At 47.5% G+C, this 24,522-nt stretch overlaps 2 protein-coding genes across 2 annotated transcripts; both read right to left on the bottom strand.

Moving 5' to 3' along the window:
- Positions 1-1,557: 1,557 nt before the first annotated feature.
- On the bottom strand, positions 1,558-8,901 carry MS4A2 (membrane spanning 4-domains A2). Its single transcript, XM_068989396.1, has 7 exons — positions 8,840-8,901; positions 7,258-7,381; positions 6,368-6,502; positions 4,681-4,737; positions 3,190-3,345; positions 2,736-2,834; positions 1,558-1,656 (listed from the first exon to the last, which is right to left on the bottom strand). The coding sequence occupies exons 1-7, from the start codon at positions 8,899-8,901 to the stop codon at positions 1,558-1,560; spliced, it is 732 nt and encodes a 243-aa protein (XP_068845497.1).
- Positions 8,902-18,067: 9,166 nt separating this feature from the next.
- Positions 18,068-21,912, bottom strand: MS4A3 (membrane spanning 4-domains A3). The gene is made up of 5 exons (XM_068988095.1): positions 21,769-21,912; positions 20,890-20,946; positions 20,105-20,161; positions 19,681-19,839; positions 18,068-18,187 (listed from the first exon to the last, which is right to left on the bottom strand). Exons 1-5 carry the CDS (start codon positions 21,910-21,912, stop codon positions 18,068-18,070), a joined length of 537 nt encoding a protein of 178 aa, XP_068844196.1.
- Positions 21,913-24,522: the final 2,610 nt, after the last annotated feature.

Genomic DNA, 24,522 nt, shown 5'->3' with positions numbered 1-24,522 from the left:
TTATGAGATTTTGTGTCTCTGAAAAAATATATTATCATTGAGGGGACATAAAATATTTGCCTATAGAAAATCATATAGAGTGTAAGGGGTGTGTGTGTGTGTGTGTGTGTGTGTGTGTGTGTGTGTGATTCGAAAAACATCATCTAGAGAGAGAAGCAATCAACTAGAAAAACTTAAAGAATCAGATGGGATTTAAGATAGACTTCACGGAAAGGAGAGACTCAACCAAAAACGGAGAGGAGGAAAGAACGTTTCAGCCCCGGACGCTGGCGTGAGGCGGTCAAGCAGGATGCTTGTTAAAGAGAGAGTTGCATTGGGACCAGGAAGCGGGATTTCACGGGAAAATGGACTTAGATTTTGTATCATTAGAGACTACTAAGACTCGGAGGTTTCCGTGTGTGAGCATGAATGAATATCCATGATTAACACGAATGAATGGATTCCACAGTAATTTCTTTTTTAGAGCACTTTTAATTCACACTGTGGCGCTTGCTTTGGCAGCACATAGACCCATTTATCCTGTGTTCGCATGTGTTTCTACACACACTTTTAGAGCTGGCAGGTAAATTAAGGTAAATTATTCCTAATATCTTAATGTCACAGATGAAAAAACCCTGATTAAGTAAAACGTTAAAGGATTTGCCACAGCTCACTCGATAAATAAGCAATAGGCCTGGTATTCCAGTGCACTTTATAAGATCAGCAATCCTTCTAACACACTATGTTGTTTTGTTCATATAAGAACAAACACAATGAGGAAACATCTATTGCTAATTTGATATGTTTCCACCAAAATGGTGAATACATGCCCAAAGAATATTCATATGTCCGTCTAACAAAGTCTTTCTGACTCTATTCTTAATTTGTGTCAATTTGGTCATCATCTCCAAACTTTCTCCTTCCCTATGTGACTTCTGACTCGACCTGGTGATAAACCTTCCCTGAATCTTCACCCCCATACCCCATACGCCCACGCTGAGCACCCAGCATGGGTGAAACACTGGAATGCACAATGGGAAGGAGACAAGTGTGCTCAGTCTCACTTAGCTGGTTCTCAGTGTGAGTCTGCTGAATGGACTTTGCCCTCAACGTGCTTGCAGTGGCAAAGGGGTCACAGATCACACACATCTGCGGCTCTAAGAAAGGCTAAGAGCAAATATCATCAAACTGTTAAGCTTAACTCAGCTCTCAGCCAGCCTTCCTCTTGTTTTCCCTATTTGCAGCTATGCTTACTTATTACAGGTGGACATCCCAGAAGGGACGGGTGTGACACAGTAACAGAAAACAAGGAATACAGGAGTCTATCTTATCTACAGATGGGAGGGGGTGGATTCAGGTGAACAGAGACAACAGAAGTAGTATAGTGCCATCTGGAGAATAAACCATAATATAAACTTGTCAAGTCGTAGAAAGAATTGAAATGTTGTTACACAACATTCGAATGAATGGATTCCACAGTAATTTCAGTAATGTTGTTACACAAATCTCTGTTGTTACACAGAGATCATGGCTTTCTAAGCTTTTGTTGTGAATCAGAATGTTCTGGACACATGATTCTTACGAATCAGCAGGAGAAGCTGTCTCCTCTCTTTCTTCCAACTCACTGTAAATCGGTGAATATATATTTACTTCTTCATAAAGACGATCTTCCGGAATCTGATGAGTTGAGGGGAAAAAAACATTATCAATCACCAAGAATTTGCTATTAGAATACTTGTGTAAGAGGCATATCTCATCTTTTTTTGTATCTCACAGCCTGCCATTATACTGTGATATTTTAGCCACCTGATGTGAAGAGCTGACTCGTTGGAAAGACCGAGATGCTGAGAAAGACTGAAGGCAGGAGGAGAAGGTGATGACAAAGGATGAGATGGCTGGATGGCATCACCGACTCAATGGACACAAGTCTGAGTGAGCGCCAGGAGATGGTGAAGGACAGGGAACCCTGGTGTGCTGCAGGCATATCTCTTCTCTTATCTCTGAAGGAAAGTGATCAGAAAAGGCAGGCAGACTTGAACGCTTCAGGCAAGTGGAAAGATGGAGGGAGTGTGTTTTACCTGGAAGATCTGAGTAAATGTATCTGCATCAGGTCTTTCTAACTCTCATTCATCACAGGTATAAAAATGGGGAAGACACGTGGAAGCGCAGTTGGTAGTCATGACTCAGAGAGGAAACAAAAGACAGGCTTCAGAGCACGTGGGGAGATGAGATCCAAGAACAAGAGGGCAGGAACAAATTTTTAAAAGCCCAGATATTTAAATGATTCCAACATTCTACCTGAATATTTGTCTCTTATGCTCAACATATGCTTAATACTTTGAAGCAGCTACATTTCCTAAAATGATGAAGATCTTACTTTCCTAAACTTCAGCCAAAGGAGTTACATGAATACTATGACGTTTGTGAATGGAAAAGTTGATTCAAAACATGAGATTTGGTTCCCATTTCTTCACACCCTCTCCAGCATTTATTGTTTGCTGACTTTTAATGATGGCCATTCTGACTGGTGGGAGATGATACCTCATTGTGGTTTTGATTTGCATTTCTCTAATAATGAGTGAGGTTAAAATAAATTAATTCATTCAAAGTATGAGATTCGGAAACCAAAATACTGAAACTTGGAGAAATGGAATATTGAAACTGGAAGCAATGTTTCAGGAAACCCAGGCCATACTTTGAAGCAACAACGCCCAAGTTCTTTATCATTTAGGATTTACTATCAGGCCTCCGCTTACCTGATTTCCTTCAATTATTTCAGCAATTCCATAAACGATGAGTGACACAGCGCTGCCAAAGCCCAGGATGGTGAGAAGCAGGATTATCGCCACAACCTCCTGTTGAGCAACAGCCAACAACAACCGAAAGGACAAGTGGAGTCACAGGGTAGGAAAGCGCATTCCCTTACAGCAGCCCCTGTTTTCATCACCCACGCCCACTCAGCACATGGCCAGTTCCTATAGAATGACACGTGCGAACACCAGGAGGTGGTTACTCAAAGCCCCTGGCACCGCCCTTGCGGGATTCAGGTCGAGGTGGGGGAAAGAGGCTGGCACGACCCTGGGCACGAGCCTCCAGCACACTGCATCACGTGATGCGGTGGCAGAAAAGGGTGGTGTTCATAGAGAGGGAAAGAAGGCATCCCACTTAGATCAGGACCAGGATCTCAGCCTTCCCGTGAGCGATACGCACCGTGGAGAAGCAGGCCAGGGAGCAGTAGTCATTCTCATAGACCTCCTTGCAGCGGTAGATGTAAGCGGAGCTCTGCTTGAGGTTACTGATGAGGATGCCGACGCCTGTCCCCGCGGCTACGCTGCTAACCGCATTTGCTCCCAGGCATCCTCGGATCTGACGGCAAAGAGGAACATTTAGACTGGGTCCTGCACCTGCCGCAGTGTTCAATCGACCTACCTGCATTTCAGGGCTGGATACATCCAATAAACTCCTCACTTACGCCAAGAGAAAACAGTGAAGTCACTCAGTCGTGTCCAACTCTTTGCGACCCCATGGACTGCAGCCCACCAGGCTCCTCCATCCATGGGATTCTCCAGGCAGGAGCACTGGAGTGGGGTGCCGTTTCCTTCTCCAGAAGATCTTCCTGACCCAGGGACTGAGCCCGGGTCTCCCGCATTGTAGGCAGACGCTTCACCATCTGAGCCACCAGGGAAGCCCGTTTATTCAAACTACAGATCACAAAGGGACGTGTAGAAAATGTGCTTGTATAATAAGGGCCACAACTTCCTCTCTAAGCCTGCACGCAGGGAGACCAACAGGAACACGCATATTGTCGCTGCTGCTCAGTTGCTGAGTCGCGTCCAACTCTGTGCCACCCCATGGACTGTAGCCCCCAGGCCCCCCTGTCCTTCACTGTCTCCCAGAGTGTGCTCAGAGTCATGTCCACTGAGTCTAACCATCTTGTCCTCTGCCGTCCCCTTCTCCTCCTGCCTTCAATCTTTCCCAGCACTAGGGTTTTGTCTAATGAGTGGGCTCTTCACATCAGGTGGCCAGAGCTTCCGCTTCAGCATCAGTCCTTCCAATGAATTATTCAGGGTTGATTTCCTTTAGGAAGTGGAGAAGGAAATGGCAACCCACTCCGGTATTCTTGCCTGGAGAATCCCATGGACAGAGGAGCTTGGTGGGCTACAGTCGACGGGTCACAAAGAATCGGACACGACTGAGCGACTTCACTTTCACTTTCCTTTAGGATGGACTGGTTTGATCTCTGAGCTGTCCAGTGGACTCTAAAGAGTCTTCCCCAACGCCACAGTTCAAAAGCATCAGTTCTTCAGAGCTCAGCCTTCTTTACGATCCAACTCTAACATCTGACGTGACTACTGGGAAAACCAAAGCTTTGACTAGACAAGCGATACTCATAGTCTCTCATCAGATGACTCCTCAACTGGAAACGAATCGTTTGTTGGATCACAGGACGACAGTGTGAGGACATAGCTGGTGTGAGGGTATTTTTTCAACAAGTGTCAAATTAAGACATTCATTGTTTGTAAGCGATACAATTGGTATTTTAATGATTACATGGTTAGTGACTATATCCAAGACAAAAGTAGATTGGAAGAAAATCGCATATCCACATTCACTCGGAAGAGACAACAGCACGTCTCCTTCAAGACCCTTAAAATTAAATTTTTCTTACCTCCTCAAGGATAAAGACAGAATGCAACTCACCAGATATGCTGAAGGCTTCTTTTCAGACATGATTGACAAAATTCCAGAAATAGCAAACTGTTCCAAAGGAAGGAGGGGAAAAAAGCTCAGAGGACATTAAGACATTAGGAATAGTTTACCCTAATGTGCCTGCCAGCTCTGAAAGTGTGCGTAGAAGCCCATGCGAGCCCAGGGTAAATTAGTCTTATGTCTGCGGTTCTTCTCTGTGTTTCTTCCACCTTCACCTTCCACACAGAAGGTGAAGATGTGGGCATTCTATAGGTGCCCTTCAATCCATTTTATCTTTTAGTTTTCTTATTTTATTTTCCTAATTTCCTATAGAAAGCTTCTCAAAATGAAATGTCCACGTGAATTATCTTGTTAAAATGCAAACTGTAAGTCCTAGACGTGGTCTGAGATTCTCCGTTTGTGCCAGGCTGCCAGGTAACGCTGACTCTGAGAGTGCATGGGTCCCCACGAAGTGCTGTGAAGCCCAGCAGCCCCGGGGCATGACTCTGCTATAACACGACTTGCATTTTATTTGATCGTTTGCTCGTATGAGCATCTTGTGTGTTACAGTGTCAGTTCCTCTGGGCAAGAAACCTGTGTCTGTCTCCGGAGTCTGCCATCTATCTTGTCGACATACAGCCGTTATGAAGATACACATGGTGAAGGATTTAGTGAAATTATCAACCAGGAGCACATATTCAAAACATTTCATAGATTCAGATTGTATGGTGAGTGGAGAGACACCTAATAAACTAAATGATCGGGATGAAAAGACAGAAAGGAAGTTTAGATTAAGTAGAGCACAAGTCTAGGGAGAGTTTTGAACAAGTGACCCGAGACCCGCGTATTTAGCAGAGGGCCAAGCCAGTGCAGTATTTTTAGGGTTAAAATACATCCTCGTGAATGAAAATGTTGACGCAGAAAGCAACAGGGATTAATCAGAAACAAGCATGCTGAGTGCGAGAAGCTAGGTGTTAGAGAGAAGATGGCGTTATCATTCATTTATATAAACCTCCAGAAAATGCAAACTAATCTGTAGTGACAGAAAGCAAGTGGCTGCCTGAGGATGGTAGGACAGGGCGTGAGGGACGGGTCGCCAAGGGGAACAGGGAATTTTGGGCCGTGATGAGTATCTTCATTATATTGATGTGGAAAGGTTCTCATGTGTCGTCAAAGTTTATCACATTATCCACCTTAAATAGGTGCTGTTTATTATACATCAGTTATATTTCAATAAAAACTATATATTTTTATGAGCTCATTCAGCCATCTAGTTTCCAACTAGTACAATGACTGAAAGAGATTCAGTGAGAAAGTACCTAACAGAGTTTCTAGGGCTCAGTCGAAGCTCATCAAATGTCAGCCTTTCAACAATCTCTCCCCACTACCTTTGCAAAGATAGCTCTACTGGTGAATGGTGTTACGCAAATTTTTCTCAAGTTGGATTCTGAAAGTTTAGGCTCGATTCTTACTAGTTAAATGCCCCTTGAGCAATACATAAACATGTATTAGCTAATGTAACCCAAAGTGCTTTGTAAACTGTAAATATGCCTCGATATCTCTATATATAACCACATACACATTAGAATACACTCATATATTCTCAACACTTGTTAGAATAAACAATTGTTAGATCTGATCTGGGTAAAAGAAAAGCCACATGCAGTATTATTTCAGACAACTGTAGGCGTATACTCACAAATAGGGCTCCCCAGAATGGGTAGCCAGCTTTAAATGATGAAAAAAAGTATTCAGTAAACTCTGAATCATTGATCTTGGAGCTCACAATTATTCCAAAATAAAGGTATATCAAACCAATCAGAATTTGTGTTACCTGTGGAAAAATGCATAGATTTTGTGAAATCAGAAGGTATTTTTCTAAGATTACATCAATTTCCTTATAATTGAGGCCAAATGTGAGAAATTGCTTTGGTGTCTTGGGCAGTCCTCAAAAGGATCCAAATGCAATATTTTCCAGTATCATCTGGCCACTCTAAGAATTTACACTTGGCACGACCTCGTCATGCAAGCACAGCCATCTCCTGTGCCTTTATTCACATACTCAGGGTGGGCAGCAATCATGGCTCTTTCTGTCCATGAGAAGACAAAGATTGTAAATCATTCACAGAATGATATTGGTCCATTGGCAACTGGCCAGAGCTGGCAGACCCTGTTTGCTGGTCTGGCCCTAGTCTTCATGAGGAAATGCTTCTTTCTACCCAACAGGGTGCCTGGAGGTGGTGGATCAGTTGCTAAGTCGTGTCTGACCCTGGTAACCCCATGGACTTCAGTCCACCAGGATCTTCTGGTGAGATTTCCCAGGTAAGAATACTGGAGCGGGCTGCCATTTCCCTCTCCAGGGAGTCCTCCCATCCAGGGACTGAGTCCGGGCCTCCTGCACTGCAGGCAGATTCTTTGCCAACTGAGCCACTGTCGGGACTCTGCCTAACAGTGTGCGGTGAGTGTCAATAATTTTCTACTAGGTTTTTCCCCCCATGAGTCTGAGTAGGGAAGCTATGTTGATGCCACCAAATACTCTTTCTTAGAGCCAGTCTTTAGTCTAGTTGAGGTTGGAGGAGGCTCACTCACCCCCAGGAATTCCAGCTCTCTCTTCAAAACAGTCAGCCACGTTTGGCGTGGTGCGGTTGGGGCAGGCTTTTCCAGTAAGACGCTTTCCTGGAGAGACACTTCTGCAAGTTCAATTTCAGATGCACTGTGGAGTTCACACAGAAATGCAGCTGTGAGAAAACCCTCTAAGTCTCCATGCAAAGATTGCAACTGACAGAAAGGAGAGTTTTGCTTATTTTTCAAAATAATTCTGTAATTAAAATCTTCACCATCAAAGTACAGGAAACTCAGAGGCTCAGAGGGTCCAAGTTAGCGGCTAGGATCACTATCTGATCATGGTTAGATGGAACAAAAACCAGATCAAGCCTTCTTATTCTTGTGCTTCTGTGTACTTACTCACTCAGGCATGTCCGATTCTTTGCAACCCCAAGGACTGCAATGTAGCCCACCAGGCTCCTCTGTCCGTGGAATTCTCTAGGCAAGAATATGGAGTGGGTAGTCATTCCCCTCTCCAGGTGACCTTCCCGACCCAGAGATCAAACCCAGGTCTCCTGACCGCAAGTGGATGTTCTACCATCTGAGCCAGCAGGGAAACAGGGAAGCCCCTTCTTATTCTTAATCCAGAGTTGTTAACAGGTTCTTTCTCATTAATCCATGCTGGTGAGTAAAAGTAAAAACTATCAAACATGTTTACCTGCACATCTCTCAGTCTTTTTAACATAGACATGGATCTGAAAAGACGTTGTCAATGACACAGTCAACTTCGTGGGCATAAAGGAGTGACTTTGAAAGCTCTGTTGGTCTCCGTTCCTATTTTCATCCTTGGAGGAGGCTCACTGGCAACACCATGTCTTCCCAGGCATTGGAGTATACTCAGCATTTTACAATGGCTTTCAGTCTGTTACTGATTTCTGAAGCTCTGTCTTCAGTTTCTCCTCAAACCTTTAAAAGGAAGTTTTAATGTGTGTTGGGCTTCCCTGGTGGCTCAGACAGGAAAGAATCCGCCTGCGATGCAGGAAACCTGGGTTTGATCCTTGGGTCGGGAAGATCTCCTGGAGGAGGGCATGGCAACCCACTGCAGTGTTCTTGCCTGGAGAATTCCGTGGACAGAGGAGCCTGGCGGGCTGCAGTCCATGGGGTTGCAAAGAGTCGGACAGACTGAGCGACTAACACACATCCTTTATGTGCTGATCTTCAGTATCCAGAGGGAGACTAAACTATTCACACCTCCACCAGATTTCACCCTGCGAACATTTCCCTCTAAACAGGGGGGCAGGATCCACAGCTTGAGAGTCACAGACAGTCACACGTCAGACACAGAGGCAGGGGGGTACAAAGCCCCTACTTCAAGCCTAGAATATGAGCCTCTTTTGTTAGAAAACTTCAGCTGTTCCCAACTTACAGGCTAAATAAAAACCTTCTTCTCCCATTGACCAGAGAGAACTACTGGGAAAGTATAGCAAATAACTGCTTTACACTCGGTATTTTCAATAAGCCCAGTGGACCCACGCCCAAGTTCACGACCTGGCATCGCCCCAGCACTGTGACTGTCTCCAGTTCGTTAAGTGACGGGGAGTAGAAACAGCTAACAGCTTGCGCCTACCTGGCGGGCTCCCGTGGAGTGGGGAGAGCGAGCTCTGTCCTGCTCCTGCCTTCTGCCTCCATTGTCTCGCTAGCAGAGCTCTCCAGGGATGAAGGGCAATGTCACCACGAGCCCTGGTGGGCTCCCTCTCAGAGTCTCCGGACGGTCAGCGAAGAGGGGTGACTCATGACGTGGATAAGTATCTTCACACTTTAAGACATTGGTCAGAGAGATAAGCTTCCTGGCTGATTACGATCAACAGGGCTTTTCTTGTCATCATAAAGAACAAAATTGAATGGGCTACTGAACTGGGATGAGTGTGAATTGGGGAAACTTGAGACTCTTGGAGGATAATTCTTTCTGAAATCAGCAGGACTTACAAAACCCCAAAATGAGAGGGTTTAGTTGGAATTGCGAAGGTGGGAGAGAACTGCAGGGCAAAAAGAGACTGTGCTTCTCTCCTGGTGTTTCCTCTGTTTGTGACCCAGGTCAGCCATCCTGATGTCAGAAGTCCTCCAGTTGTCTTCAGAGGACGGGGCTGCACAGGTCGTCCAAGGCTGAAGCACTGTTTGCAGACAGGAGTGTTTCTGATATCTGTCTTTCTCTAGACTCTTTCATGTTGCTGCAAGTGGCCTTCTTTCACTCTTTTTATGGCCGAGTAACTTTCCATCGTATATGTGTGCCACAGCTCCTTTATCAAGTCATCTGTTGGTGGGTGTTTAGGCTGCTTCCACGTTCTGGATATTGTAAATAGTGCTGAAATGAACATTAGGGTGCATGTATCTTGTCAAATTATGATTTTCTCCAGATATATGCCCAGGAGTGGGATTGTTGGATCAGAAGGTGGCTCTATTTTTAGTTTAAATAGAGCCTCGGGATTTTTCATTCTCTCACGTCTCCCTTAGAGAAGCTACACCATATTTGCTAGAAAAGACCTCAAAGAAATGTCTCCTTATGGTGCTTTCTGGAAGCAGTCTATAATACGTCATTATGTTTGCAGAGAATAATCAGAAACTAAACTTGAGGTTTAGAGAGGAAAGAGATTGAGGATGGTCTTTGGTGTTTGGACACAGGCCTATTTTGTGAGAATTTTCAACAGAAACTTGCAAAATGCAAATCAGTAACTGAGATCCATCTTGTGAGTTTCACGCCCCTGCTTTCGCCAGCTCCTTCCCGGGCTGAGATGCTTATCATCTTCTATGTCCTCACTTTGGGTCTTTGTATAAACACACTCCTCGATCTTTCGCAACAGTAGACACTGAAACATATACCAAAGTGCCTTTTTTTTTGGTGTGGGCAAACTTATCAAGATGAGTTTTGACCATGCCTCTGCCTGAAGCAGGAGATAACAGTGCCAACATTCCTCCCACGGCAGGCGTTTCCTCCTCCTGGAGCACATCTGCCCACACTGTTCACCCACTCATCATCCGGCTTCCTCTTTGACAAGCAACGTTTCTTCTCTTTGATATACACTGGGTTTATTTCCCCAAACTCCAAAGAAATTTGCTTTCAGATCCCATCTGGCCAATTGTTTCCTCAAACTGAATGTTCAGGTCACTTAAATGTGCACGCGTTTACATGTTGCGAATTGAAAATTGCTATCTCTTCAGGGTATTTTCTGAAACTCCCAAAGGAATCCCAGTCTTTCTCTCTCTCTGACACACACACACACACACACACACATGGTCTAGAGCAAACAAGCATGGAGGTCAGAGAGCAAATTTCTTCCTCTTTTCAATGTTATAGCAGTTATCCACGCCAATTCAACGAGAGAAAAAAGTGTGAGGATAGATGCTGAGCTTTTTTATAATTTTATTTATTTTCGGCTCTGCTGGGTCTCTGATGCTTAGGGGCTCCTCTGCAGCTGCGGTGCGCGCGGACCCCTCTGCAGCTGCGGTGCGCGCGGACCCCTCTGCAGCTGCGGTGCGTGGGTCGGTCACTGCAGTGGCGTCTCTTGTTGCAGAGCACTGCACTTGTGCTTCTGTAGTTGAGGTCTGTGGGCTGTTTGTGGCTCACAGGCTCTAGAGCACAGCCTCAGTAGTTGTGAAACATGGGCTTAGTTGCTCTGTGGCACGTGGGATCGTCCCGGACCAGGGATCAAACAGTGTCTCCTACACTGGCAGGTGGATTCCTTACCATTGAGCTGCCAGGCAGGCCCTATACTGATCTTTAAAAAAGAAATGAAATTGCTTTCCCTTGTAGATGTAAATAAGAGCAAGATGTAAAGATGAACAAGATAAAGGAAAACATTATATAGTTAAAAGGAAGACCTGATTAAAGAGAAGAGACCTGACGTAAAAAAGACCCAATTAAAAAGAAGATCTTATTAAAATAAGACCTGAAGAGCAAAATATAAATGATACCATTTAATATATTAATATTAATACTATTTCAATTCCCACAAATTGGTCTATGATTTTTAAATCAAAGCTGCAAAATATTTCAGAGCTTTATACAGGAAAAGCAGAAGTAATGAAAAATGACAATACGAATGTTACTGCAAATACCTTTCCTTCCCCTGAAGTCTATTCACCAATGGTTTGGTTCACTGTATCAGACTCCTGAGCAGCCTTCTTCTCTTTACTCCTTCCAAGCCACTCTGCCTTGCAACTGCAATGACAGTCCTAGATTCCAAGTACATGGCCTGACCTGTTCATTGTTGTGTGGGTAGTGTTTAATAGCTGGCTTTCTAGGGTTGGAGGGTGGAACTTGGCCCTGGACAGTAAGGAATCCACCTGCAGGGTCTTCAGTCCCTGGGTCGGGAAGATCCCCTGGAGGAGGGCGTGGCAACCTTCTCCAGTGTTCTTGGCTGGAGAATGCCATGGACAGAGGAGCCTGGCGGGCCTCAGTCCACCTGATCGCAAACAGGCAGACATGACTGAACACCTAAGCACGCACGTGGTATAAACAGTTTCACCATCGCCTGCTTCAAGCTAACAAACTTATGTTCAGTCATCCTCACTGAAAATTAAAGTCACCACTCTCAAGGCAATCTAAGCCAGTCCAACAGCACCGTCTGTTTCTTTCAGGCAAGGCTTTCCTGGGGCCCGGGGCCGCAGAGGGGAGTGAGAATGGAGGTCCCTGCCTGCTCACACCCTGAGGAAGGGGCACGCTCATTCCTTACACGGGTTGGAGGCAGCCTGGAGAGATGTTTAGGGGGTTGGGCCTCCCTTAGACGGTGCTGTGTGCAAGGGCACGCACACTACCTTGCTTGCTGTTCTGTCTCGTCTCCTGCGAGGCATGCACGTCCCTCTCCAAACTGAGGTCTCGCCATCTGCCCCTCACGCACCAAAGTCAGACACACTAAAGCCTCTGGTGTGCTCCCTGAGTATCCCCAGTTCTCTCCTGCTTAGAGGCTTTTGCATATGTCCAGCTTCTTCCTTTTTCCCTTCATCATGCTAACTGGCAATCATCTTTAGGATCTCAGTTTAGGGGACTTCCCTGGAGGCCCAGTGGCCAACACTCCACACTCCCAATGCAGGGGACCTGGGAACTAGATCCTGTCAGCCAAGACTTCCTGTGCCGCAACTGAAGATCTCACGTGCTGTAACGAGTACCCAGTGCAACCAAATAAATACACAAATAAAATTGCTAATGTTTTTGAAAAAAAAATCTCAGTTTAGGAGAAAAGTCTTCTCCCCAAAATTGCTATTTTCATCTCTTTAACCTGGTTTAGAAACTCTTTCTATGAGCTTCCAAAGATTCCTACACTCTTCCGATCACAGCCCTTATTGCTCCACGTTATAACAGTATGTTCCTGTGGGCCTGAATCTCCCACAAAGAGCAACCAGAGAACAGAGACTGGCTCACTGGCTACTGCATGCAGAGCGCACGGCACGTAGTAGGCGCTTTCTGAATAGCTGTTCAATGGATTGAAAAAGAAACATTATATTTAATGTGCATGTATGCATTTCTTCATAAATTATGTATATTTTACATATATGTATTATCTGGAGAGGCGAGAATTGTTAGTAGAGAAAACTACAGAAAAATCTTTGCACATATGGCAAACAGGGAGCTAAGAGAACCTTATAGGTGTGAATTTGTGGACACCGTGGATGGCTCAAGAGAGGGAAATTAATTCATAAAACAGAAATATAAGTCCGTCAGCGGTAGATATACAAATCAGGAGCCAGAGATATCAAAAAGAACAGCAAATTGCTACCTGAGAAGATGGTCGTGGATGTCACTGGAGGGGATGGGAGGGGCCACATGGAAGTGTGAGGGTTTCTGCCGTCTTTAATGCACACCTATCTGACCACCATCTCACCTCAGCCTTACCAGCACCAAAAGACCACCAGCAGCAGCAGCAGCAGCATCATCAGATAGCGGTGATTCTATTTTCACGTCTGCTTTATTTTTACTTACTCTGCCTAACAATGAACAAGACAGTTGGTACTGCGATACCTATTTTACAGATGAGAAAAAATAGATTGAGTTCACACAGACAGTATCAGAATTTGCACTCAGGTTTGTAACATTCTAAAGCTTTAATTCTTTCTTCTCTGCATTACAGATTCTCACTGTCCTTTGAAGGACAAATATTGATTTTGCTGTCAAAGACCCCCATCTAAGGCATCATTTTTGTATCTGGACATGTGTGAATTTCAGCAGTTCACTGAAAAAAAGACTTCAAGACTTGACCCTCCTACCTCAAATATAGTAAAAATTTATCTTAATGTTATTTTGGTTATTTTTTGGACAGTTTTTGCAATGTTGGTGTCAACTAAAGTCAAGAAGCATTTTTCTGTAATGGGAAATGTCTCACTTATTTTTCCTTCTCACTGGGGTTGGAGGTTGGAGTTTAGAAAGAATACATGAAATAAGAAGTATTCTCTCTGCCTTTTTTAAACCTTAGAAGACAATGAAGCAGGCAGGTAAGAAGAAAGAGAACTGATTTCTGGGAACAATTTTAGCGTGGTGATCATAGCAGGTACAAAAGAAAGGGCGCCTAAAGAAGCACACTTGTCCTTCTATTCCCAGGACTTATGAGGGCGTGTACAGTCAGGACAGAAAGGATCGAGCCCAGGTTTCTCTCGATGGGCACCACGACGGCAGAGACGTGGTTCACAGGCTCGTGCTCTCTGGAGTTCCTGGGTGGAGCACTGACTCACTGGAGACTCAAGACTGAATTTCCTTGCTTTCATTTGGAGGCATTCTTGGTTCCCCAGGATTAGAAAGGGAGGAAACTGCCTGGAAAATAAAACAATGTCAAACTCCAGGAACAGGATCAACACGGCCCTCTCCTTCCAATTATCATCATGATCAACGCCAACAATACTCATTCACTGATTATCACTGCGCTCAAATATTGTATACAGAGTCCTTATAGCAAGCATTAGAAATGAACAAAAACAGTATATGTCTGGCTGAGTCCTTCTGTTGTTCACCTGAAACTATCACAATATTGTTAACTGGCTATATGCCAACACAAAATAAAAAGTGTAAAGAAAAAAAAATGGACAAGGACATTTTCAGTTTAAAATTAAGATAGCCCAAATCCAGAAAGAATTTGTGGGTTTTCCTGGAAGTATAACTAGAAAGTGACAAGTTTAAAAAATAATAATTTAATTCTATCCATGTGAAAAATGTATGCTCCTATTTAGAAATGATATGACCAATAAGGAATTAATATCCAACATATATAAATAGCTCATACAACTCAACATCAAAAGAAACGAAAATTAAGAAGTGGGCAGAAGAACTGTGTAGACATTTTTCCAAACAGGAAAAACAAATGACCAACAGGTACATGGAAAGACACTCAGCATCACTAATCCTCAGGGACATGCGAACCCTAACCACAACTAGATACCACCTCATGCCTGTCAGAATGTCATCAAAAAGTCTCCAAGTAAGACATGTGGGTTAGGGTGTGGAGAAAGGGGAACCCTCCTACAGCCTCCGCTGTCGATGGGAAGGTAAATCGGTACAGCCACCGCAGAAACCAGTATGGAGGTTTCTCAAAGAAATAAAAACAGACCCACCATGACTGAGCAGTTCTGCTCCTGCGTATACAGCCCCCAAAACCCCAAATGCTAACTCAAAGAGATACACGCGCTTTAACGTCCATAGTAGCATCATTTACCATCGCCAAGAAATGGAAGCAACACACGTGTCCATCAACAGATGAACGGAGAAAGAACACAGAGCTACATCCCTAGAGATACACGCACATCCATAGACATTCACATACCGTATAGACACATTCACCGGACTACCAGCAAACCATGAAAAGGAACAAAAGGGTGCCATTTTGCAGCAGCATGGATGGATTGGGGAGACATTATGCTGAGTGAGAGAAGTTAGACAGAAGCGGATAAATACTGCATGATACCATTCATGTGGACTCTAGAAAATGCAACGAACAAATGAAAACAATAAAAAAAGAAGCAGACTCACAGATGTAGAGAACAAACTGGTGGTTATCAGTGGGGTGGGAAGAGCAGGTTATATAGAGGGGAGGGAGGGGAGGGAGGGGAGGGAGGGGAGGGCAGGTTATATAGAGGGGAGGGAGGGGTGGGAGGGGAGGGAGGGGAGGGAGGGGAGGGAGGGGAGGGAGGGGAGGGAGGGGAGGGCAGGTTATATAGAGGGGAGGGAGGGGTGGGAGGGGAGGGAGGGGAGGGAGGGGAGGGAGGGGTGGGAGGGGAGGGAGGGGAGGGAGGGGTGGGAGGGGAGGGAGGGGTGGGAGGGGAGGGCAGGTTATATAGAGGGGAGGGAGGGGTGGGAGGGGAGGGAGGGGAGGGAGGGGAGGGAGGGGAGGGAGGGGTGGGAGGGGAGGGAGGGGAGGGAGGGGTGGGAGGGGAGGGCAGGTTATATAGAGGGGAGGGAGGGGAGGGAGGGGAGGGAGGGGAGGGCAGGTTATATAGAGGGGAGGGAGGGGTGGGAGGGGAGGGAGGGGAGGGAGGGGAGGGAGGGGAGGGAGGGGAGGGAGGGGAGGGCAGGTTATATAGAGGGGAGGGAGGGGTGGGAGGGGAGGGAGGGGAGGGAGGGGAGGGAGGGGAGGGAGGGGAGGGAGGGGAGGGAGGGGAGGGCAGGTTATATAGAGGGGAGGGAGGGGAGGGAGGGGAGGGAGGGGAGGGCAGGTTATATAGAGGGGAGGGAGGGGTGGGAGGGGAGGGAGGGGAGGGAGGGGAGGGAGGGGAGGGAGGGGTGGGAGGGGAGGGAGGGGAGGGAGGGGAGGGAGGGGAGGGAGGGGAGGGAGGGGAGGGCAGGTTATATAGAGGGGAGGGAGGGGTGGGAGGGGAGGGAGGGGAGGGAGGGGAGGGAGGGGTGGGAGGGGAGGGAGGGGAGGGAGGGGTGGGAGGGGAGGGCAGGTTATATAGAGGGGAGGGAGGGGAGGGAGGGGAGGGAGGGGAGGGCAGGTTATATAGAGGGGAGGGAGGGGTGGGAGGGGAGGGAGGGGAGGGAGGGGAGGGAGGGGAGGGAGGGGTGGGAGGGGAGGGCAGGTTATATAGAGGGGAGGGAGGGGTGGGAGGGGAGGGAGGGGAGGGAGGGGAGGGAGGGGAGGGAGGGGAGGGAGGGGAGGGCAGGTTATATAGAGGGGAGGGAGGGGTGGGAGGGGAGGGAGGGGAGGGAGGGGAGGGAGGGGTGGGAGGGGAGGGAGGGGAGGGAGGGGTGGGAGGGGAGGGCAGGTTATATAGAGGGGAGGGAGGGGAGGGAGGGGAGGGAGGGGAGGGCAGGTTATATAGAGGGGAGGGAGGGGTGGGAGGGGAGGGAGGGGAGGGAGGGGAGGGAGGGGAGGGAGGGGTGGGAGGGGAGGGCAGGTTATATAGAGGGGAGGGAGGGGTGGGAGGGGAGGGAGGGGAGGGAGGGGAGGGAGGGGTGGGAGGGGAGGGAGGGGAGGGAGGGGTGGGAGGGGAGGGCAGGTTATATAGAGGGGAGGGAGGGGAGGGAGGGGAGGGAGGGGAGGGCAGGTTATATAGAGGGGAGGGAGGGGTGGGAGGGGAGGGAGGGGAGGGAGGGGAGGGAGGGGAGGGAGGGGTGGGAGGGGAGGGAGGGGAGGGAGGGGTGGGAGGGGAGGGCAGGTTATATAGAGGGGAGGGAGGGGAGGGAGGGGAGGGAGGGGAGGGCAGGTTATATAGAGGGGAGGGAGGGGTGGGAGGGGAGGGAGGAGAGGGAGGGGAGGGAGGGGAGGGAGGGGAGGGAGGGGAGGGAGGGGAGGGCAGGTTATATAGAGGGGAGGGAGGGGAGGGAGGGGAGGGAGGAGAGGGAGGGGAGGGAGGGGAGGGAGGGGAGGGAGGGGAGGGAGGGGAGGGAGGGGAGGGAGGGGAGGGAGGGGAGGGAGGGGAGGGCAGGTTATATAGAGGGGAGGGAGGGGTGGGAGGGGAGGGAGGGGAGGGAGGGGAGGGAGGGGAGGGAGGGGAGGGAGGAGAGGGAGGGGAGGGAGGGGAGGGAGGGGACGGAGGGGAGGGCAGGTTATATAGAGGGGAGGGAGGGGAGGGAGGGGAGGGAGGGGAGGGCAGGTTATATAGAGGGGAGGGAGGGGTGGGAGGGGAGGGAGGGGAGGGAGGGGAGGGAGGGGAGGGAGGGGAGGGAGGAGAGGGAGGGGAGGGAGGGGAGGGAGGGGACGGAGGGGAGGGCAGGTTATATAGAGGGGAGGGAGGAAAGGGCAGGTTATATAGAGGGGAGGGAGGGGAGGGAGGGGAGGGAGGGGAGGGAGGGGAGGGAGGGGAGGGAGGGGAGGGAGGGGAGGGCAGGTTATATAGAGGGGAGGGAGGGGAGGGAGGGGAGGGAGGGGAGGGAGGGGAGGGAGGGGAGGGAGGGGAGGGAGGGGAGGGAGGGGAGGGAGGGGAGGGAGGGGTGGGAGGGGTGGGAGGGGACGGAGGGAAGGGAGGGGAGGGAGGGGAGGGAGGGGAGGGAGGGGAGGGAGGGGAGGGCAGGTTATATAGAGGGGAGGGAGTGGGAGGTACCAACTATTGGGTATAATACAGGCTCAAAGATGAATTACACAGCTCAGGGAATACAGCCAACATTTTGCAATAATTATAAAATGAATGTCATCTTTAAACATTGTATAAAAAGTAAAAATTAATTTTTTAAAATGCTCTTAAAGATGAAATACACTGCTTCCTCTTGTATTTTTAGGTTAGAATTCTTTTCCAACCTTCATGCCAAGTCTAACATTTGTACGAGCTATAACTCCAGGAACCCCACAAATCATTATCATATGAAAGTTTCTATCCAGTTCCAAAAGTCAGGGACAATCTTAAACCCTAGAGGGAAGGTGCAGATCATGTGAATTTTCAGTCATTTAAACAAACCCACCTTTTTTAAATGGCAGCAGTTTGCTTTTAGCCACAGGGCTACGACAGAGCAGGCTATGCACAATTCCAGCAAGGTGAGGACCAGCATCAGTGATATGAGACCCTAGAGGGTATGATGCTGCAGATTAGATCCAGTAGAAACGCTCAGAGGAGACAGAAAGGCCAGCAGGAAACCAAACTATAACCCCTACCCTCCATAAAACAGGGCAGAGTGAGGCACAGTTAGATTTAATACACGGCCACACACCAACACACTACATGAGGCACAAGGCCCATCTAAAAGCCTGCAAACCTTTTTCCTGGAAAGAGAGACACAGGTCCTTCTGCATCAAGCTATGTGAAACAGCTATAGTGGGGAAAGTGCTGACGTTACCATTAACATCCACCAGCTGGAAGAGCAGTAAACCCAGGAGATGTATAGGCAGCTTAGCAAAAGGAGCAGAAGGGGCCCTCTCATCAGTTCTTTGCTTGTACGTCCTGGGGGCTTAGGCATTTGCACTATGCCGACAAACTAAAGAGTGAGCTGAAGAGCGAGACACAGAATTACTGGCTCCTTCGACATCGGTGAGGCACCTAGAAGGAGCAAATGCTGACCGCTCTGGAGAGAAATACTTCCAAAATACACACACACACACACACACACACACACAATCAAACCCATATAGATACAAACTTGGATTATTAAAAATATAATGGAGAACATTAGGACTCAGACTTCCATGAGCAGTGTCAGCAAACAGGAAGATTAAGCCAGCAAAAAACAGCTCACAAATCATGGGAAAATAAACAACCTGGAGGAAAATATTAATCTCTCAGTTGCCTGTAGAAGAGGGAGAACACGTAAACACAAGCCAAAAAAATACTTTGGAAAGGCTATTAAAGATTTTCCCTTTTAAAATACCACACTCAAATAAATTCAAAAGAAAAGCCGTTCAAAGCTTCAGTGAGTCACTGTTTGAAAATCCCAGACCACAGAGAAAACTGTAAATCTCCCAAGTTAGTTTCATTAAGAAAACTGTGAAATCAAACTTTTTAAATGTAATCTCTCTGGGGAATGTAACAGTATCAGTAGCAGCGCGTGCTGCATGCTAATGCGCTTCAGTCCTATCTGAATCTTTCCAACCCCATGGACTGTAGCCCACCAGGCTCCTCTGTTCATGGGATTCTCTAGGCAAGAACACTGGAGTGAGTTGCCATGCCCTCCTCCAGGGGATCTTCCCCACCCAGGGATCAAACCTGCATCTCATATCTCCTGCATTGACTGGTGGGTTCTTTACCACAGGTACCGCCTGGGAAGCCCATTAGCAGTAGCAGCAGCATGTAATAATAATCTAATACAGTATGCACTGTGTTCATTACTTATCAAATATTAATTTACATAATCTTTACATATAATAATTTAATCTATTACCATCCTCATTTCAGTGATGATAAAATTGAAACACAAAGAGGTTATCTTATTTGCTCCTTCAAAGCAAAGCTACTAAGTGGCAGAACCAAGATTCAAACCAAGGCAGCAGGGTGCCTGATTATTAGTCCTGTATACTTTGGATTGCTGAAGTACTTCATAATTATACATAATTTTATAAGACATACGTTTGAAGAGGCCTCCATGTAAGTGCACAAGGCAGGTGGCTGGGAAGACTGACAGCCCTTGAGTAATGGGTCGTTAGCAAATAAATTCATTGCGAGAAAAACAATCCCCACTACTGCGACGGTGGCACTGGCAGAGTGCATCCCCAAACTGCTCTCCAGCTGCAAGAGAAGAGGAGGTCATCGCTTCAGACAGGCAGCGCATGCTGCGCTCCTAGGGCTCCAGCTCATCTAGGTGAGCAGCCACGGAAAGGGCTTCACACGCCCAGCTACAGCCTAGGTCCTAGAGAGACATCAGTGAGCCAAAGCGCGCCACCCCAAGGCTCAGGGTCTCGGCTGGACTCACCAACCTCTACTCTCCTATCGCTAATGGATGAGTTGTTTCTGCTCCTGTGATCGCAGAGAAAGAGGGCGAATGGCCACTTACCAGTGTTTTTGTGGGTTTTTTCCCGGCTAAGACAGATAAAATTCCCGAAACAAGGAACTGTTCGAAAATAGGGAGTGAAGCAGAGAAAGGGATGTGCAGTCTTAATTAGCAGATAACGACCAGCAGTAACAAAGCCTCTCAAAGTCCCATTCGAGAGCACAAATCACACTTGATTTTACCCATTATTTAATACAAGTACAATCTTAAATGACTTTAAATTTTGCATACGTGTGTAAGACTTTCATTTTGTTTTGTATCTGGCCTTTTACAGGTTATATGGATATGCCCCGTTTGACATATAACAATACACATATTCAATGTAATATAATTATCTTTCTGCTTGTGCTTACATTAAATATAAATAATATTCACTTATATTTAATATCATTCTCATATTCTTACCCAAGCTTCAGACAATGTGTTTCATTTATTGGACTAGGTGTTCTAAAAATCTTTTATACATCTGAATGTCTATATGGACATACAAATGTCTATTTTGACGTAATATTAGTTCCACGAGTCTAATTTTGATAAATGGAATTCTTTACATGTTCATGGCATTCTCAAAACTCCAGTCCATTCTTTGCCTCAAAATCCCACATTTACCAAGCCACTCCTAAAATGTGAGGGAAAAGTTGCCAAAGTACTTTTCTAGTAGTGGCAGCTAAGAAATGAGATTCAGTCAGCGGAATTTGACTACTCACAAATATAGCCCCCCATGTGGAATAACCTGTGTAAACAACCGAGAAAAAGAAGTAACTGGAGGGATGGGACAAGTTTTGTACGGAATACATGAAGCCACCCAGAGCCAGAATTACTGCTCCATTCAGGATCTGGACCGCCTGCAAAAGGAGGGAAAAAGAGCAAGCGTGAATGACCACGTGCTGGTCCACACTGGGGAGAGGTCGCTTTACTTAATTTTTTCTTTCCCATCGTGGTTTACTGCAGGATATTGAATATAGCCCTCTGCTCTACAGTGGGACCATGTTTACCCACCCTACATGCATATTAACGTCATAGTTTGCGTCTGCTCACCCCGGCTCCCAGCTCACCCCTCCCCGCCCCCCAGCCCTTGTCAATCACGAGTCTATCTGTATCCGCTTCTGTTTCCTAGCAGGCTCATTGGCGTCATGGTTTACTCTCCACACATAAGTGACATCACATGGTACTTGGAGAAGAGATCACTTTAATTTTCCTCAAAAAGGAGATATCAGTGCTTGAAATGGTCAAAAATCAAGCCTAGATTAACTGGGCAAGAGTCTGCTCTGGAAGGCTTTTGTCCCTGCGATGCCCACTGATTCCGACAGCAACGCTCATCGTCCCCTCTCCCGCCCCAGCGAGTCCATCCTCACAGACTCCCTTCGGAACAGCACAGAGTGAAGCAGACACGGCTGAGCACAGACCGGCCCACTAGCCTCCCCGCCTGCCTCGGGCCGCAGTTCGGTGAAGCCCGTTCTCCAGCCCCGACGGGGTGTCTCCCACCGTGAGGGCATGCCTCCGCGCTTCTCCTCTCCAGGGGCAAAATATGCCCCCGTCTTCTTAAACCACATTACCGATCCAGTGATGAGGAACTCAGAAACCCCCATGGAGACATAAACAAGGTTCCCCACGCGATGGTCATCGCCTTCCCTCTTGAAGAAATGTACCAACGGAGCCTGACTTACCCCGAGGACTTGCAGCACCTCCGGGTGGTTCTGTGACCGGGGGCAGGCGGAGCTGCCCCCCGCCGCCGCTTCCCCGGGGCGCCCGCGGGCCTCACCCGCGCGGGCTGCCCGCAGCTCTGCTCCATCAGCTTCTCGGGAGGCCATCCGGGGTCTTGATGGCTATCAGAGGAAAGAAACCCAAAATGTTGATGCTTTCCCTTTTATTGCTAACTAATAATGGCTTTTTGTTTCCAGCGCAACGAAAGGGTTCCACTTTGTCTAGATATCAAAACAGCTCTCCACCAACGGGGCAGAGGTTTTACACCGCTTCCTGCCGCTTGATGTTGAAGTGGCAGGCATCGTCAGACCACTGTACGAAGCCTGGGCACAGCCCCTCACTCTGCAGCAGTGCAGACGGCCCCTTCCTCCCTTTCACGTGCACGCATGTATTATGCGGCCCTCTTCAGCCCTGGACACCCGCATTCTGGACGGAGCACCGATCTCTCATGGGAGGAGGATAACATTAGCCACATTCTAGGACAATACCACGCGTCATTTATCGAGTATTCACAGCTATGTGCCAAGCACTGTCTACTTTCTGTGAATTTGTTAACATGCTTAATCCTGCCAACAACTTATACAGCTTGTGAGTTCAGATGCTGCTTGGGATATCTACTTTAATGTTCAACATTTTTTTAAGTCATTGATTTATATAGCAATATATGGAATAAATCACAATGGATAGAGTTTAAGTACCATGGGGAAGCCAGGTGTAAATCCAGATTTGACCACTTACTAGTTGTATGACCTAGTAGTGGGAATCTCAGTTTTTACAACTCTAAAATGGACATAATTTTAGTTTCAAATTAACATTGCAAAGTCCAGGCTAAAAAAAATATCCATTGGGAAATAGGTCTCTACTTTAGATAGAATATTCGACTTGCTAACATGTACATGCCGTGGCTTCCCACATGGCGCAGTGGCGGAGTCTACCTGCCAAAGCGAGAGGCTCAGGAGATGTGGGCTTGATCAGGTCAGGAAGATCCCCTGGAGTAGGAGACGACAACCCACTCCAGTGTTTGCTTGAAAACTCCCGTGGACAGAGGAGCCTGGCGCGTTGTATTCCCTGGGGTTGCCAAGAGTTGGACACAGCTGATCACAAACACACACAAGGCAAGTGTGTCTGCATGCATGTGTGTCCATGAGTACATTTTCCCAAAGAAATAACTGCGTGATTGTGTCCAGCACTTTTTCACTATGGCATCAGAGTAACAGTCAAATTCTAAGGGGAGGCATCCTCATAGTTAAATGTTTAGCAACCGAACAAAAAACCCTGAAGACATTCTGAGCATCCCACTGGCTGGCAACTTTGACAGACAATAAGAAAAGTGGGCTTTCTGTGGAGAGGGAATCTGTTTTCTTAATTAACTTTCATTGGAGTAGAGTTGCTTTGCAATGCTGTTAGTTTCTGCTGTGCAGCACAGAGAATCAGCTGTTTGTGGACATATACCCCGTCTTTTCCGATTTCCTTCACCACAGAGCACTGAGTTCCCTGGGCTATCAGTAGATTCTTATTAGCTATCTCTTTGCAAAACATTTACAGAGACACAGACACAGAGAACAAACACATGGACACCCAGGAGAGCGGATCTGTAGTATTTACCTTGGAGGCTTCAGACCTTGGTTGAATTATTTTCTCTTAAGCCCGTCTCATTACAAGCAGGAGACACTCAATAAAGATCGCTTATGGTACCCTTCCTGGAAAACAGTAGCCTCTTTTAGCTCAGGCTTGATGCAAGATTTTGCCTTACACCACACTTTAAAGGAGTCAATGCCAATATTTTGCTGGTGGCCTGCAGAGCATGCACACCACATCTGGGTCTGTGGCCCCTCGGGTTTCACTGTGCTTTCCTGAAGGGTAACTGTTGATTAGGTCACTGGTGTCAGGAGTAACTGTCTTCCAGCTTTGAGATGTTGCTTAATACGTTAATAGAACCAGAAACACCAGCAGAAACATGGGGAGATGGATGGGAAGGCTTGAGGACTGGAGATAGAAGTTATTTGCAGAGTAAGAAGAGACATCACCGACTCAGTGGGCATGAATTTGAGCAAACTCTGGGAGATGGTGAAGGACAGAGAAGCCTGGCGTGCTGCAGTCCATGGGGTCTGAGCTGGACATGGCTTAGCAACCGGACAAGAGCCGAAATCAGATTATAAGAGCAGTGTTGATGATGGGGGAGGTGATTCAATACTTAACCGCACGAGGGGACTGCAAATAGAGAATATAAGGCAGACCCGCAAGGCAATGGTCACTCAAGAAAGTAGGTTTGCTTAACCGCAGAACCAACCGGGTTTGCTTGGCAACAAAACCCTGAAAGAAGCCTAAGGCGTGCCCCAAACTAAAGCAGTGGTGGCAGAGGCCCACGCCCTGCCCCAGTGAGCTCGGCAAGTTAAGGGTCCCGAGGACAAGCCCCCTGCACACAGAAACAATAATGTATGGGAAGGCGGCGTTCCAAAGCGACAGAGGCTCACTGTGCCGAGACCTGACACAATTTCTCCACGGTGCCACGACCGTCCTAGCCTGACCATGTAGGGACAAGAAAAGGCCGCGGCCCAGCCTGGAGGGGGAGCCGACGACGCAAGTGTGACATTGACTCAGGAATGAGGAAGAAAGAGGCTCTTTTGCCCTCTCCGTGTGCCCTTTGATGATAAAATTGTAGCCCATTCAAGTTCTCAGGGTGCAGCCCCCTGTCACTCACCTGCTTTCAGCCTCAT

The sequence above is a fragment of the Capricornis sumatraensis genome, chromosome 16 (genome assembly GCF_032405125.1).
Source record: "Capricornis sumatraensis isolate serow.1 chromosome 16, serow.2, whole genome shotgun sequence".
In the NCBI taxonomy this organism is placed as follows: domain Eukaryota; kingdom Metazoa; phylum Chordata; class Mammalia; order Artiodactyla; family Bovidae; genus Capricornis; species Capricornis sumatraensis.
Note: the sequence above shows the minus strand (reverse complement) of the source record. Positions and strands in the feature narration are given on the sequence as shown.

Bases quoted from the DNA above. Each gene is read 5' to 3' on its own strand.
- MS4A2 (XM_068989396.1), bottom strand. From the start codon at position 8,901: ATGGAGGCAGAAGGCAGGAGCAGGACAGAGCTCGCTCTCCCCACTCCA. The intron at 6,503-7,257 runs GTGAGTGAGCCT...ATTTTTCCACAG, and splicing joins GAGAGCTGGAATTCCTGGGG to GTAACACAAATTCTGATTGG. The intron at 1,657-2,735 runs GTAAGCGGAGGC...TCAACTCATCAG, and splicing joins AAATAATTGAAGGAAATCAG to ATTCCGGAAGATCGTCTTTA.
- MS4A3 (XM_068988095.1), bottom strand. From the start codon at position 21,912: ATGGCCTCCCGAGAAGCTGATGGAGCAGAGCTGCGGGCAGCCCGCGCG. The intron at 20,947-21,768 runs GTAAGTCAGGCT...CTCCTTTTGCAG, and splicing joins AGGTGCTGCAAGTCCTCGGG to GCGGTCCAGATCCTGAATGG. The intron at 19,840-20,104 runs GTAAGTGGCCAT...CTTCTCTTGCAG, and splicing joins AAAAACCCACAAAAACACTG to CTGGAGAGCAGTTTGGGGAT.